Genomic DNA, 12384 nt, shown 5'->3' on the forward strand with positions numbered 1-12384 from the left:
GGCCCCAGCCCGACCCGGCTCCGGCCGCCGCCGCCCCTGTTTTGTTTCCATGGCGACAGGCGGCGCGGGGCCCGCTCCAAACATAACGCGCTGTGGAAAACATGCGGCGCGGGGGACCCCCCCGCGGCCCCCGCTCCGGGCCGAGCCCCGCGGGGCCCTGGCGCAGCCCAAGCCGCGTGCAGATTTGCGAGAGCCCCCAGAGCCCGACCGGACGCACAACACCCGCTGGGCCGGGACCCTCCGCGCCCTCGGGCGTCCGGGGCTCCCCGCGGCCAGGGCGCCCAGCCTCCGCCAAGAGGGCCCGGGCGAGAACCCTCCCCCACTTCGGGAGCCGCCTCTGGAGCCGGCGGCGGCCGCCCTCCCCCAAAGCCCGCGGCCCCGCCCCGCCCCGCCCCGCCCCGCCCCGCCCCGCTTCGCCCCGCCCCGCCTCGCCTCGCCTCGCCTGCGGCCTCCCCTCGGCCCGCGCCTCGGGCGGTGCGAGGGGCGGGCCTGGGGGGCGGGGCCGCGCGGGGGGCGGGCGGAAGCGCGGGGGAGGGAGGTGCTTCCGGGACAGAGGGCGGGCAAGATGGCGGCGCCCATGGAGCTGTTCTGCTGGTCGGGGGGCTGGGGGCTGCCGTCAGTGGACCTGGACAGCCTGGCCGTGCTGGTGAGGGGTGGCGCCGTCGCCCTCTGCTGCGCCCTGGAGGACTGGGGAGGGAGCCGAACTAGCCGATCGTCCGGATTTGACCAGGGCGCCTCAGCACGGGCTCACTGGGGGAAACTGAGGCAATCAAAGACTGAGCCTGGCCGACGTAGGCTCAGTGCCCTGTGGCTTAACAGCCTGGGTTTTGCGCAGCCATAGAAAGAGGCCTGGTCGGGGGTTCAGGAAATGGGTTTTAGTCCTTGCTCATCCATTTACTGGCTGTGTGACCTTGGGGCTATCCCTCCCTGGTCTCTGAGGGCTGTTTCTTCATCCGGAGGTTTACTGAGCCTCGGCGATCTGAGGGTTCTCAGGCGTGGCATTCCTGTCTTCTCAGCCTCCCTTTCCTCCCCCTCCTCCTCCTTCTCCTCCTCCTCCACCTCCACCACCTCCACCTCCTCCTCACTACACAGCATTACTGAGTTCATTTATTGAACCAAAAGGCCTCCCGCCAGGCTCTGTGGAAAGAGCTTTGGAGTCAGTTCGTTCACTTTATTTACTCACTCTTTCATTTAATAAGCATGTTATCAGGCCTCTCCCAGATACCACACCTTGGCGTGCAAAGATGAGTAAGACTTAGTTCCTTCCCTGTAGTTGTTTACCGAAAGGCAAACGTGTTAGCAAATAAAGGTAATAAGTTGAGGTGCCAAGGTTTAAGTAGGAGCAGGCCACAGAGACTCCCTCAGAAGGGCACGATCAGTGCTTCCAGGAAAAGGGATATACTGGGTAGGAAGAACTTATGAGGATGTTTGTACATCAGGTAGATGGCAGGAGAGGGAAGGCTTTTGCTGGCAGACCTAGTATTAGAGACCGGTTCACAACCCCCCCGAGCCCTGCGTTTCCCGTTGTAAAATGGAAACCATAATGTCCACCTCTTTGTGAGGCAAGTACCAAGCACAGCACAAAAAGGGTTCAATAAATATTTTTTCTTTTTTTCTTTCGTTTATTTATTTTGAGAGAGAGATTGCGCGTATGCAAGCAGGGGAGGGGCAGAGAGAGGGAGAGAGAGAATCCCAAGCAGGCTCCGCACTCACTGTCAGTGCAGAGGCCAACACAGGGCTCGGACTCACCAACCGTGAGATCACGACCTGAGCCGAAAATCAAGAGTCGGACGCCCAACCGACTGAGCCACCCAGGAGCCCGTTTTTGCTCTTCCTGATTCCCCTGTGGGGGCCTCTCTGCCTTCTGCTTCCTTCCCTGCAGACCTATGCCAGATTTACTGGTGCCCCACTCAAGGTGTACAAGATCACCAACCCCTGGCGGAGCCCTTCAGGTACCCAGTGTCCCTGGGGGGTGAAGAAGGGGAGGAGCAGGAGACAGACAGGAATGTGGTGTAAATACACATGGATAGGCAGCTAAGGGTCTGTGGGTGTCCTTTTCTCTCCATGTCAGGGACTCTGCCTGCCCTTCGGACCAGTCACGGCGAGGTCATCTCGGTGCCACACAAGATCATCACCCATCTTCGAAAAGAGGTAGGTGGCTTGGGTAGGAGGGCTGCCGGTGAGAGTGGTTGAGTCATGTCAACGCATCACACATTTGTCATCTGTGCCGAGCCAGAAGCAGGAGGCCCACAACTTCAAGGAGCACACAGTCTGATGGGACAGACACACTGTGTGGATTCAGTAAGCGCTCGGCCAGGCGTTAAGCTGGGGCGCTGGGGAGGTATCCGGAGGGACAGGGCCTTCTGCCTGCTGGGCAGGGAAGGAGAGGTAAACGGGCTGATGACACCTAGAAGGGAAAGGAGGGCAGGAGAGAACGTTTGGCTCAGGTGAGGCCCTCGAAGGTGGCTCTGGAGAGGGACTTGGCAGGGCCGTTGTCCTTTTCTCAGGGCCCAGGTTGGGCTGGATATGGGGCTCAGGATGGACAAGGCGTAGAGCCAGGGTGGGGAAGTTGAGAGAGTATTACAAGAGGAATGGGGATATCTTGACTGTCCTTCATCCTGTCCTTGGCTGTGTGACCTTGGGCAAGCTGCTTCACCTCTCAGAGCTGTAAGCCCCTTCTTTATAAAACTAGGGGTTTAGCCGGGATGCTTTCCGAGGGCTCATCTAACTTTCGTGGGAACACTTGCCAGATGTAGGAGCCTCTTATGTTTTCCCAAAGGTGAAGGAGCTGGGAGGCATGGGGAGAGGGGGTCCAGGGAGAAACCAAAGTTCCTGGTAGGGCCTGGGCCGCCGCCCTGTTTCCTTATGTATGAGCACAGTTTTTCCAGTCTGCAGGGTTTTCTCCTAACACAGCCACATTGAGAGAGGGCTGTTACCCCATTCTGCAGGGGAGAAACTGAGGCTCAGAGAGATTTTTTGTTTGTTTGTTTGTTTTTTTAAGGATCAGGCTCCAGAGGTCATGTGGGGACAAACCTCACTCAGGATGTGCAGAGGGGGTTGCTGAGGTGTGGCAGGCTGAGACATGGGGCGCGGGTACAACGTGCGGTGGTGGCACCGGGGCCATGGAATGAAATGGAACAAACAGCCAAGACCTGGGCATTGAGAGAACCAGCCAGGGGGCCCTGGTTCCTGAGGCCTGGGCTGAGGCCCACAGTGCATCTGAGCTCCACTGCGCCAGCCCTGTGGTGCCCGGACTGGGAAGTTCCTGTTAGAAAGTTGCCGTCAGCGGGCGTGCTTCCAGCTTTCCGTGGAGACTCCAGGAGCCGCTCCTGGTTTGCGGCTGGGGCCTTCCTCTCCCCCCAGCGGGCGCCCGACCTTGATGGGCAGCAGGCTCCAAGGCCCAGGCTCTCCGCCAACAGCAACAGGCTACTGGACGGGCCCAGGCGAGGGGGCCTCGGCGGGAAGAGCTGCCTGGCGTCCCTCTGCTACACGCAGGGGCCGGTGAGGGTGGTGCCGGACAGGATGCCTCCCTCCTTGGGGAAGGGCCCCTGGAGCCTCCCGGCGTCCCCCTCACGGTCATCTCCTCCACAGAAGTACAACGCCGATTACGATCTGTCGGCCCGACAAGGGGCAGACACCTTGGCCTTCATGTCTCTGCTGGAGGAGAAGCTTCTCCCGGTGCTGGTGAGTGTGCCCGAACCTCCCGACGTTCATGGCCAGGAAGGGGGGGGCGGGGCGCACACGCACGCGACAGGGAGCCCGCCCTAAGTTAGGCAGGTGCACCGACTCAGACCTGCTTCGTCCCTCCTGCCCGCCCCCCCGCCCCATCCAGATCCATACTTTTTGGGTGGACACCAAGAACTATGTGGAGGTGACCCGGAAGTGGTACGCTGAGGCCATGCCCTTTCCCCTGAACTTCTTCCTTCCTGGCCGCATGCAGCGGCAGTTCATGGAGCGGCTACAGCTGCTGTGCGGGGAGCACAGGCCGGAGAATGAGGAAGAGCTGGAGAAGGAGGTGCGTCTGGGGCCGGGGCCGCGGTGCGAGCGGAGCCCCGAAGAGGACGGTCGGGGACGGCGGTGGGGGGGTGCCCGGGGTCCCCGCAGCCGCGAGTCCGCCCCGTGTCCTCTCTGCAGCTGTACCAGGAGGCTCGAGAATGCCTGACCCTGCTCTCCCAGCGCCTGGGCTCTCAGAAATTCTTCTTCGGGGACGCGTGAGTCTGCCTCCGGGGAAACTAGGTGGTCTGGGGGGTGGGGGGCGAGAGGCAGGTTCAGACGTCGTTGCGGGGCCCGGGGTGGCCCGGGCGCTGTGCAGGAGGTCCTCGGAACGGCCGGGCCGATGACAGTGGGGCTGTGTGTGAGGCTGGAGGGCCGCCAGGCGCAGGAGGGGCCGCGGGGCTCTCAATGTGCCCTTTATGCAGCCCTGGGATAGAGTCCCATTCGGGGCCCGGCCGGCCCCACCTGGGGAGCCCTCCCCGCTCCCGGTGGGTCCAGGACGGGGCGTCCCGCCCCCCAGGGCCCCGCCCCCGGGCCCCGGGCTCTCCCCTGCAGCCCTTCTCTCTCGCTCCAGCCCCGCCTCGCTGGACGCCTTTGTCTTCGGCTACTTGGCGCCGCTGCTGCAGGCCAGGCTGCCCAGCGGGAGGCTCCAGGCCCACCTGCGGGGGCTGCACAACCTCTGCGCCTACTGCGCGCACATCCTCAGCCTCTACTTCCCCTGGGATGGAGGTGAGCGGCGGGCGGCTGCGGGCCGGGCGCTGGCGGGGGCGGGGGGGGGGGGGGGGGGGACACGGGAACCAACCCCCCCCCTTTCCTGCCTCGCTCCTCAGCGGAGGTGCCGCCTCCACGCCAGACGCCAGCGGGCCCCGAGGCCGAGGAGGAGCCGTACCGGCGCCGGAACCAGGTGCTGTCCGTGCTGGCGGGGCTGGCGGCCATGGCGGGATACGCCTTGCTCAGCGGCATCGTCTCTATCCAGCGGGCGGCACCCGCCCGGGCCCCCGGCACGCGGTCCCTGAGCATGGCCGACGAGGAGGAAGACGAGTGACCCCGCCTCGCGCTCCCGGGACGGACTTTTCTACTCTCACACATTCCAGAGGCTCCTCTGCTTCTCCGTTGTTGGTGCGGCTGGAAAAGGGCGCCACTCCCATAATAAAGCTGTCCACGCGGGCTGCAGTCGCACATTCTCTTTCTTAAGGGACCGTCATCTTTCCAGGAGCTGCTGGCTGGTGGGGGGGCGGCCGTCGGGTGCCTGAGCCCCCCCCACCCCCCGCCCCCCACCGGTGCCTGGCTTCTGGGCTGCCTGTGCCCTGACACGGTGACTGCTTCCGCACGGCCCACGAAAGACACAGTCCCCCCCTCCCCCACACCCCCGTTTGGGGCCCAGCTTCTCTGATCTCCCTTTCCTCGGCCTCCCCCACCCCCAGCTTGTGTCCATACAGACAGTGAGCTCACCCTGGGCCCGGGCCCAGTTTCCACGGGAGCCAGCACATAGCACACACTCACAGGCGGGGGGCGGGGCCGCCGGGGCTTCCCTGAGCTCCCTTTAGGGGCCTCCAGGTCCTGGCACCCACCAGGGGGAGAGTGAGTCACGCAAACCACGGCCCCTGGGCTTACGTCACCTAAGCTCGCCCTGGCCCTCATATATCCTCTGTAGCCACAGACAGCGTGTGAGCCGACTCTGTCCCTTTAATGCCCCTGCCGAGCCCAGGCGCTGCTTGGGTATCTGCCCCATCACTGGCGACGCCACAGGTATGTGTGAATGGAGTAGCCGGGGGACAGCGTCTCCATGAAGCCCACGGCAGGGTCCTCGATGGTGAGGGGCACGTCCTTCGGGGAGCTGGGGAAGCAAGGGAGAAGCTGAGCGCTGGGTCCTGCCGAGCCCACCGCCCGGGCTTCAGCCCGCTCCTGGGCCCTGCCGCTCTCACCGGTTCAGCACGACCAGGACCGCAGAGCCGTCGGGGCGCGTCAGCGCCACCGTGTCCAAGCCGTTCTTCTCGCTGGCCAGCAGCCCCACTCTCTGCGAGCCCTCCGGAATGAACTTGCTGGGGGGGTAGGGGGAGAACGGGCGCGGTCCGGGACCCCAGCCTCGCCTCCCCGGGCCCGGGCCCGCTCCCCCAAGGGCAGCACCCTTGCCGAAGCTCTGCCCCACCTTCAGACCGCAGCTCTATCCTGCCGGGCAGGCCCTGCCCTCACGTCCTGTCCCCAGCGTCCGGCATGCGGGGCTCGCCCGCCACCGCCTAGTCACTTCCTGCCTGGATGGTGCAAGAGGCACAGGGGCGCCTCTCCCAAGCTCCCACCCTGAACATCTTCCTGTTCCCTCACGGGGGGGGGGGGGGGGGGACAGGAGCCCCTGGCCGTGCAGGAGACCAGCCTGGCAAGGAGGCGGGGCGCCCGCCCTCCACTCACCTGAAGTGGCCAAGGTGATAGAACATGGGCTGTTTGTAAAACGTGTCTTTGGTGATGTCTACGATGATGGGGCTGTCGACAAAGTTACGCACCCAGTTGGGTCCCCCTTCGGGGTTCAGAGCGAGGTTCCAGTCTGTCCAGCCGACCACATGGTAGAGAAGGTTCTGCGGGAGGAGCAGGGCAGAGACAGCCCCCACGTGGGGTCCTCAGACAATGTAGTTAAGGGTCGAGGAAGGCAGGCTGGCGGCGCCCCGGCCCCGTGGGGGGCGCTCGGCGCCTCTAACACCTAAGGAGGGCGGGGCGGCGAGGATGAGGCAAGGAAGCAGAGGCACGTGGAGGCAGACGTGACGGCCAGAGAGGCCAGCACTCGAGGAAAGCGGTGGTGGGATGTGCGAGCCCATGAAGGGGAGGCAGGGATGACAACGCCCCGAAGAGCGAGTCAGCTCGGTGAGTTGGAGAACAGGCCCTCCTGCGGTGAGATGAGGGAGGTCTGCGCCTGCCTGGCGGGAGGGGCCTGGGGGCTCACCGTGATGATGCTGTGGCTGTACTGCATCCCTCGGTCCCAGGAGCCCAGTCGCACACTCTGCTCCCAGAACTTGGAGCCCACGCAGGCCTCTGAGGCAAAGAGCATGGTATCGGGGAACAGGCGGTGTGTCTCCCCCAGGGTGGCCTTTGCAGGAGCCAGAAAGTCCAGGTACCAATGTACAGCAATGCCATGAACGTACTTAGCCGCCTCTGGGTCCGCCAGCACCTGTATGGGGAAGGGGCTGCTAAAACCGGGCCCTGCATGGAGGGTTCTGGAAGCAGCCCTGGGGACCTGAGAAACAGGCAGTGGGCTGCAGGCAACTAGAGGGGTTAAAGTGACAAACCACGGGGACCTCTGGGGCCCTGGAGACGCAGAGGAGGTTATGACCCCTGAGCACCCCCCGGGGGGCCGCCTGGGCGCCTGGCTGGCTCCAGCCCAGGGAGTTCTAGGAATCAAGGGCTGAGGCAGGGAAGACACTGTGGGAGCCGGTCACCCAGAGGCTAGATCTGGGGGTTGCCGGGCTACCCCGGAGGCCCTGGGCCTTACCACCTGGGCCCAGCGAGGCAGCAGCAAGCGCTGGTCGTCCAGTATGAGCAGGCGGACGTCGCGGTGCGTACTGTTGGCGAGGGTAGGACCCAGGTCCCGGGCGATGAAGTCTCGCTGGTGTTCAGGGGTGAAGCCCAGGCACTGGAAGGGGTACCCACTGAACAGCCCTGCAGAAGGCTCGTTCTCTGCCGTCACTGCCCAGAACCGTAACTTGTGCTCCGCGTAAGCGTCCAGGAACCTGACGGGGAAAAGGGTGTGAGTGGCCCTGGACAAGAGAGGGGGACCAGGACCCTGGGGAATAGGAGGCCCGGTGAGGCGGGGAGAACTGACAGGCAGAGTGTGAAAGGCCCAGCAGGTAGAAAGGTAGTCTGAGGAGTCGGATCTGGGGGTGACCCGGGTCCACGGCAAGGGAGGGGGTGCGGAGACGAGGGCTTGCGGCCTTACTTAACAAAGTATCTGGCCCAGGTCTGGTGGTAGAGATCTCCCGGCTGCCCCTTGAGTGACCCCTTCCCGTTCACTGCCCCGTTGGTCTTCAGCCAAGTGGGTGACGTCCAGGGACTGGCGAAGAGTGACACAGGGTGTGGGGCCAGCTCCAGGGCCTGGTGAATCAGGGGTATCTAGAGACCGTGGAGGTGAGGAGAGAGACACCCAGAGCTGGAACATGGGCAGACCGGCCCGACCAGTGGGTCAGGCCGAGCCATCGGCCCCTGCCCTGTCCCGCCAGCCCCCACCCCCCACCCCCGGGACAGAACCGAGAGCAGGGGGCGGGCTCTGTGGCCCCCTGCAGGCTCCTCTAGCCTGAGGCTTCTCACCCAGCAGGCATCCACTTCCACCGGGGCCGAGTGCCCACCTTGAGCCTGACATCTTCCTCGGGGAGGATGAAGTCACGCAACTGGAAGTCGTCAGGGCTGTCATCGTAGGTGTAGGTGCGGATGGAGAAGTCACAGCTGGCCATGGGTACCCGGATGATGTTGTACTCGATTCCTGCAGAAGAGGAAGGCCGAGACACGAGCGTCTGAGTCAGCAGGAGAATGTGGGACCTGCCAACCACCTGCCGGTCCTAGACTGTGTCTGTGGCGGGCCAAAGGGAGCCTGGGGTCCCGGCTGGGGTCTGTGGAGCCAGGCCCCTGGGTGGAACACAGGTCCTCTGAGCTAACACCCAGGGAAAGGTAGGAAGGACCCAAACGTCAGGGAGGGGTGGAAGTCAGGGTCACGGGAAGGTCAGAGTGTCAATCGCACTGTGTCATCCTGTCCCCCTCGTCCTCACCTTCTTCAGAGAAATAGGATTTGAGTAGCGAATTCCGGGCAGGGGGTGACAGGGCAAGGATGTTGAGGGCAGCGGCGTCCGTCATGGCCCCTCCAAACCCCTTCACTTTCTGGAACTTCTGATCTGGCTGCAGGGTCAGTAGCAGCCCTGCGGATACACAGGAAACGGGGGGGGGGGGGGGGGTGTGTGTGAGCGCACAGGGAGGAGGAGCCGGTGAGCTGCTGGCATGGCTTAGCTCCGGGAGTGTCCCAGCCTGCCCTGGGGATGAGGCACAGAGCGGTCACCTGTGCCCGTGCGGTTGGCCCGGATGGGCCCCAGACTCAGCTCCATCCGGCGCCCGCTGCGCGTGCTCTCGTATCGGCTGAAGGTGCCGGGGGCGGGCAGGGTCAGGGGGTCGAGAGAGTCACAGTACGTGGCATTGCAGACACAGACCACCGAGCTGTAGCCAAAGCTTTTAGGGCTGCAGGGGCGGGCACCTGGGAGGGAGGAGCAGAAGCAGAGGCCGGGGCTGAGGGAGGCCAGGGAGAAGGGACGCACCTGGCCGGACGAAACGGACACTCATTTCAAAACTCCTCTCGCTGTTCTGCCCCCGCGAGGTTGGTCTCAGTCACTCAGAAGGTTTGCTGATCGCCCCTGACACGGCAGCGTGCCAGAAGGCGCCCACAGGACCGTCGGGCAGGGGGAGCCTCCTCAGGACCGACGCCCCTCTTGTGACTCACTCACCTGAGGCCCACGGCACCGCCTGAAGGAAAAGCAGGCCCACGAGCCTGGCAGCCAAGACGCCTCCCCGGCCCGGCGGCTCGGGGCGCTCCTGAGGACAGAATGAGGACCGGCTGGAAGGCCGCTCTCCACCCCTCAGCTACTCTCCCGTGGGCGGGGGGTGCCCACAGCCTGGCTCCCACCTGCCTCTGATGGCGATGGCACAGGACCCAGAGACACCCGGGTGCTGCCCTCCCACCGTGCCCTCTGCCCACCCCGACCAGGACCCTTCTCCGCCCCTCTTCCCTCCCGCTTCTCCCTGGACCCCACCCCCCCCTCCATCTGCCCCTCTGTCAAAGAGCCACGATGGCCTGGATTTGAGGAGACTATCATCCACTGAATTCCAGCCTCCGGATGGCCAGGATTCCAGAAGCAGAGCGACAGGACCCGGCTGGGAGCTGTGGCTCACTCACCTCTCGGGGAGGAGTCGAGCGCTCCATCACCAGGTGACGGCACTGCAGGGTTCCCGAGCCTCGGGAGGACAGAGGGTCCCCTAAATACAAACAGGGATGCAGGTCCTGGCGGTGGCTGGACACCCGATCAACCCTGCGGGTTTAGTTCCGGCATAAGGGGCGGGGGGGGGGGGGGGGGGGGGAAGAAGTAGGTGGGTCACGTGACGACTCTGGGAGTGTCACATGATACAGGAAGTGAGGCAATTGCAACCATACTTGTAGAGGGCGACCGGCCTCCTCCAGGCTGTTGGCGATTATTCATCCTAGGACATCCTGGGAGGCACGTGTGGGTGACAGCCTCAGGAAGAACGTGGATCAAGGATCCGCGCGGAAGGTTGGGTAGAGGCTCCCGAATCCCTGAGGATGGACGACGCGGCAGGCCCACCGCTTTCCCGAGAAAAGAGGCTTGTGAGTAACAGCCAATAAAGGTGGGGCGCCAGGCTGGCTGGGTCGGTAGAGCAGGCGAGTCCTGATCTCCAGGTTGTGAGTTCAAGCCCCGCACTGGGCACAGAGCTTCCTTAAAAAAATAAATACAAATAAAAATAAAGTAATACCAATAAAAGCGATACTGATGAAAGAGATTCACCTCCAGAATCCTGGAAGCGGTTAAGGCATAATTTGCCCTCTAGGCCTTGTGAGGGGAGTCACACACTTAACACGGGTGGTTACAGGGGCGCCTGGGTGGCTCGGTCGGTCGAGCGGCCGACTTCAGCTCAGGTCATGATCTCACGGTTCCTGAGTTCGAGCCCCGCGTCGGGCTCTGTGCGGACAGCTCGGAGCCTGGAGCCTGCTTCGGATTCTATGTGTCCCTCCCTCACTACCCCTCCCCTGCTGGTGCTCTGTCTCTCTCTTTCTCAAAAATAAATAAACATTTAAAGTTTTCTAAAAAAAAAAAAAAAAAAAAAATCACGTGTTACAGATGAAGAGAAGGTAACAAGCGTTCGTGGGGTGGCCGTGCATGGTGGGAGTGACCCGGGAAGGTTTCTCGGAGGAGAAGGGGTGGAAATGCAGGGAGGACAGGTCCTGGCCGAGGGCGGGAGTCACCAACACCAAGCCCCTCATCAGACGAGGACTGTCACAACTGGTTTTCCTTGGTTGTGCAAAGTGGTTCCGAAACCGGTCAGTATACGCAGCTGTGTCCTCAGTGGATGTGAGAAGGGTTTGGGCCTCAGTGGTGCCTCCCGGGCGCCTCTGATTTAGCTGGAGCGACACGCACGGCTCTGAACCGTGGCTCTGGGGGCTGATCTCACCTGTGAGACGGAGCCCTGACTGGGACCAGTAAGCCGAGTGCAGCGCCTGGAGCCCAGGAGGGGCTGGAGAGCCACCGGTTTCCTGTGTGACTGTGGTCTGTTGAATCATTCCAGTGATGGGGCGCTGGGGGGCTCAGTTGGAGAAGCACCTGACTTGGGCTCAGGTCATGATCTCGTGTGTCGAGAGTTCGAGCCCCGTGTTGGGCTCTGCACTGACAGTGGGAGCCTGCCTGGGATTCTCTCTCTCTCTCTCTCTCTCTCTCTCTCTCTCTCTCTCTCTCCGCTCCTTCCCCAGCTCGCTCTCTCACTCTCTGTCAGAATAAATAAAAAAAAAAAACAAAAAACATTAAAGAAATGATTTCAGTGAAGACTTTCCAGACACACTCCGGGCAAAATTGATCATTGCCTCTAGGTTCCTACGGCCCAGAAGCCTAGTCTTAGTGAGACAAGCTGGGTTTGAATCCTGGCTCCCGCACTCCCCGGCTGGGTGACCTGGAAGGAATTCCTGCATCACGCTAAGCCACACGCGCTGCGCTGCCGAGGTGCCGGTCCCTGCGATGTCCCCAAACGTGCCAAGCCCGACCGCGGACTTCGTAGGGGGGTGGGGGGTGGCGCGTCCCGCTCTCCCCTGACAGTAAGTGGCTAAGGAGGGGCACAAATTAGCTGCAGCAGAGGGCTTCCCGCCCCCCACCCGTCAGGAGGCTGGTTAGGGGGCAGACCCGCCCCCCCAAAGAGCTGTAGGTCTTTCCAGGCAGAGAACCGGGTCGTAGCCCTTCCGCGTCCTGCTTCCCAGGCCGCAGGAGACCCAGCCTCTCCACTTCCAGGGCGGGAATTGCATTGGACTGGGCCCAGAGCAGGGTGTCGGCAGGGTCGCTGAGGGGGGCTTTCTGGGGTCTCTGTGGAAGCAGCCCCGGGAGGGGCCGGGACAGCGTCTGGGAGTCCTCGCGCCCCGTGCGCTCGGCCTGTGCGCCAGGCGGCGGTGACCGGACCCCCGGGTGACGACGTGTGGCCACACACGTGTGTGCACCAACTACAGCAGCAGGTTAGGCGTGTGTGTGTGGAGGGAGCTCGCCGACCGTGAAGACGCGCCCTCCTCCCACTGCGCAGCTGGCCGGGCCCCGGGCAGGCGGCTGCCAAGCGGTCAGTCGGAGCCGAATCACCGGCCCCGCACCAGCACCGGCCCCG

At 63.4% G+C, this 12384-nt stretch overlaps 2 protein-coding genes across 4 annotated transcripts; one reads left to right on the forward strand and one right to left on the reverse strand.

Annotated features, from left to right (window-relative positions):
- Positions 1-540: 540 nt before the first annotated feature.
- Positions 541-5162, forward strand: MTX1 (metaxin 1). Its single transcript, XM_086693022.1, has 8 exons — positions 541-646; positions 1883-1952; positions 2072-2151; positions 3592-3684; positions 3833-4015; positions 4135-4211; positions 4568-4722; positions 4824-5162. The coding sequence occupies exons 1-8, from the start codon at positions 566-568 to the stop codon at positions 5036-5038; spliced, it is 954 nt and encodes a 317-aa protein (XP_086549148.1). The 5' UTR covers positions 541-565; the 3' UTR covers positions 5039-5162.
- A 499-nt stretch (positions 5163-5661) lies between these two features.
- Positions 5662-10069, reverse strand: GBA1 (glucosylceramidase beta 1). Of its 3 annotated transcripts, XM_086693019.1 has the most exons (11): positions 9911-10069; positions 9462-9549; positions 9023-9214; positions 8739-8885; positions 8322-8455; positions 7916-8088; positions 7472-7709; positions 6926-7150; positions 6400-6563; positions 5919-6035; positions 5662-5830 (listed from the first exon to the last, which is right to left on the reverse strand). In XM_086693019.1, exons 1-11 carry the CDS (start codon positions 9935-9937, stop codon positions 5725-5727), a joined length of 1611 nt encoding a protein of 536 aa, XP_086549145.1. In that variant the 5' UTR covers positions 9938-10069; the 3' UTR covers positions 5662-5724. The 3 variants fall into 3 exon arrangements, with proteins under 3 accessions (XP_086549145.1, XP_086549146.1, XP_086549147.1); XM_086693020.1 differs by lacking the exon at positions 9462-9549 and having other exon boundaries at positions 9911-10042; XM_086693021.1 differs by lacking the exons at positions 9023-9214; positions 9462-9549; positions 9911-10069 and adding an exon at positions 9276-9455.
- Positions 10070-12384: the final 2315 nt, after the last annotated feature.

Source organism: Puma concolor, chromosome E4, assembly GCF_028749965.1.
Source record: "Puma concolor isolate L17-30 chromosome E4, mPumCon1.1.hap2, whole genome shotgun sequence".
NCBI classification, from domain to species: domain Eukaryota; kingdom Metazoa; phylum Chordata; class Mammalia; order Carnivora; family Felidae; genus Puma; species Puma concolor.

Excerpts from the sequence above, each read along its gene's own strand:
- MTX1 (XM_086693022.1), top strand. The coding sequence starts at position 566 with ATGGCGGCGCCCATGGAGCTGTTCTGCTGGTCGGGGGGCTGGGGGCTG. Across the intron at positions 3,685-3,832 it reads AGAAGCTTCTCCCGGTGCTG|ATCCATACTTTTTGGGTGGA; the intron begins GTGAGTGTGCCC and ends CGCCCCATCCAG. Across the intron at positions 4,723-4,823 it reads CTACTTCCCCTGGGATGGAG|CGGAGGTGCCGCCTCCACGC; the intron begins GTGAGCGGCGGG and ends CTCGCTCCTCAG.
- GBA1 (XM_086693019.1), bottom strand. The coding sequence starts at position 9,937 with ATGGAGCGCTCGACTCCTCCCCGAGAG. Across the intron at positions 7,710-7,915 it reads TGGGCCAGATACTTTGTTAA|GTTCCTGGACGCTTACGCGG; the intron begins GTAAGGCCGCAA and ends TTTCCCCGTCAG. Across the intron at positions 5,831-5,918 it reads GTCCTGGTCGTGCTGAACCG|CTCCCCGAAGGACGTGCCCC; the intron begins GTGAGAGCGGCA and ends TTGCTTCCCCAG.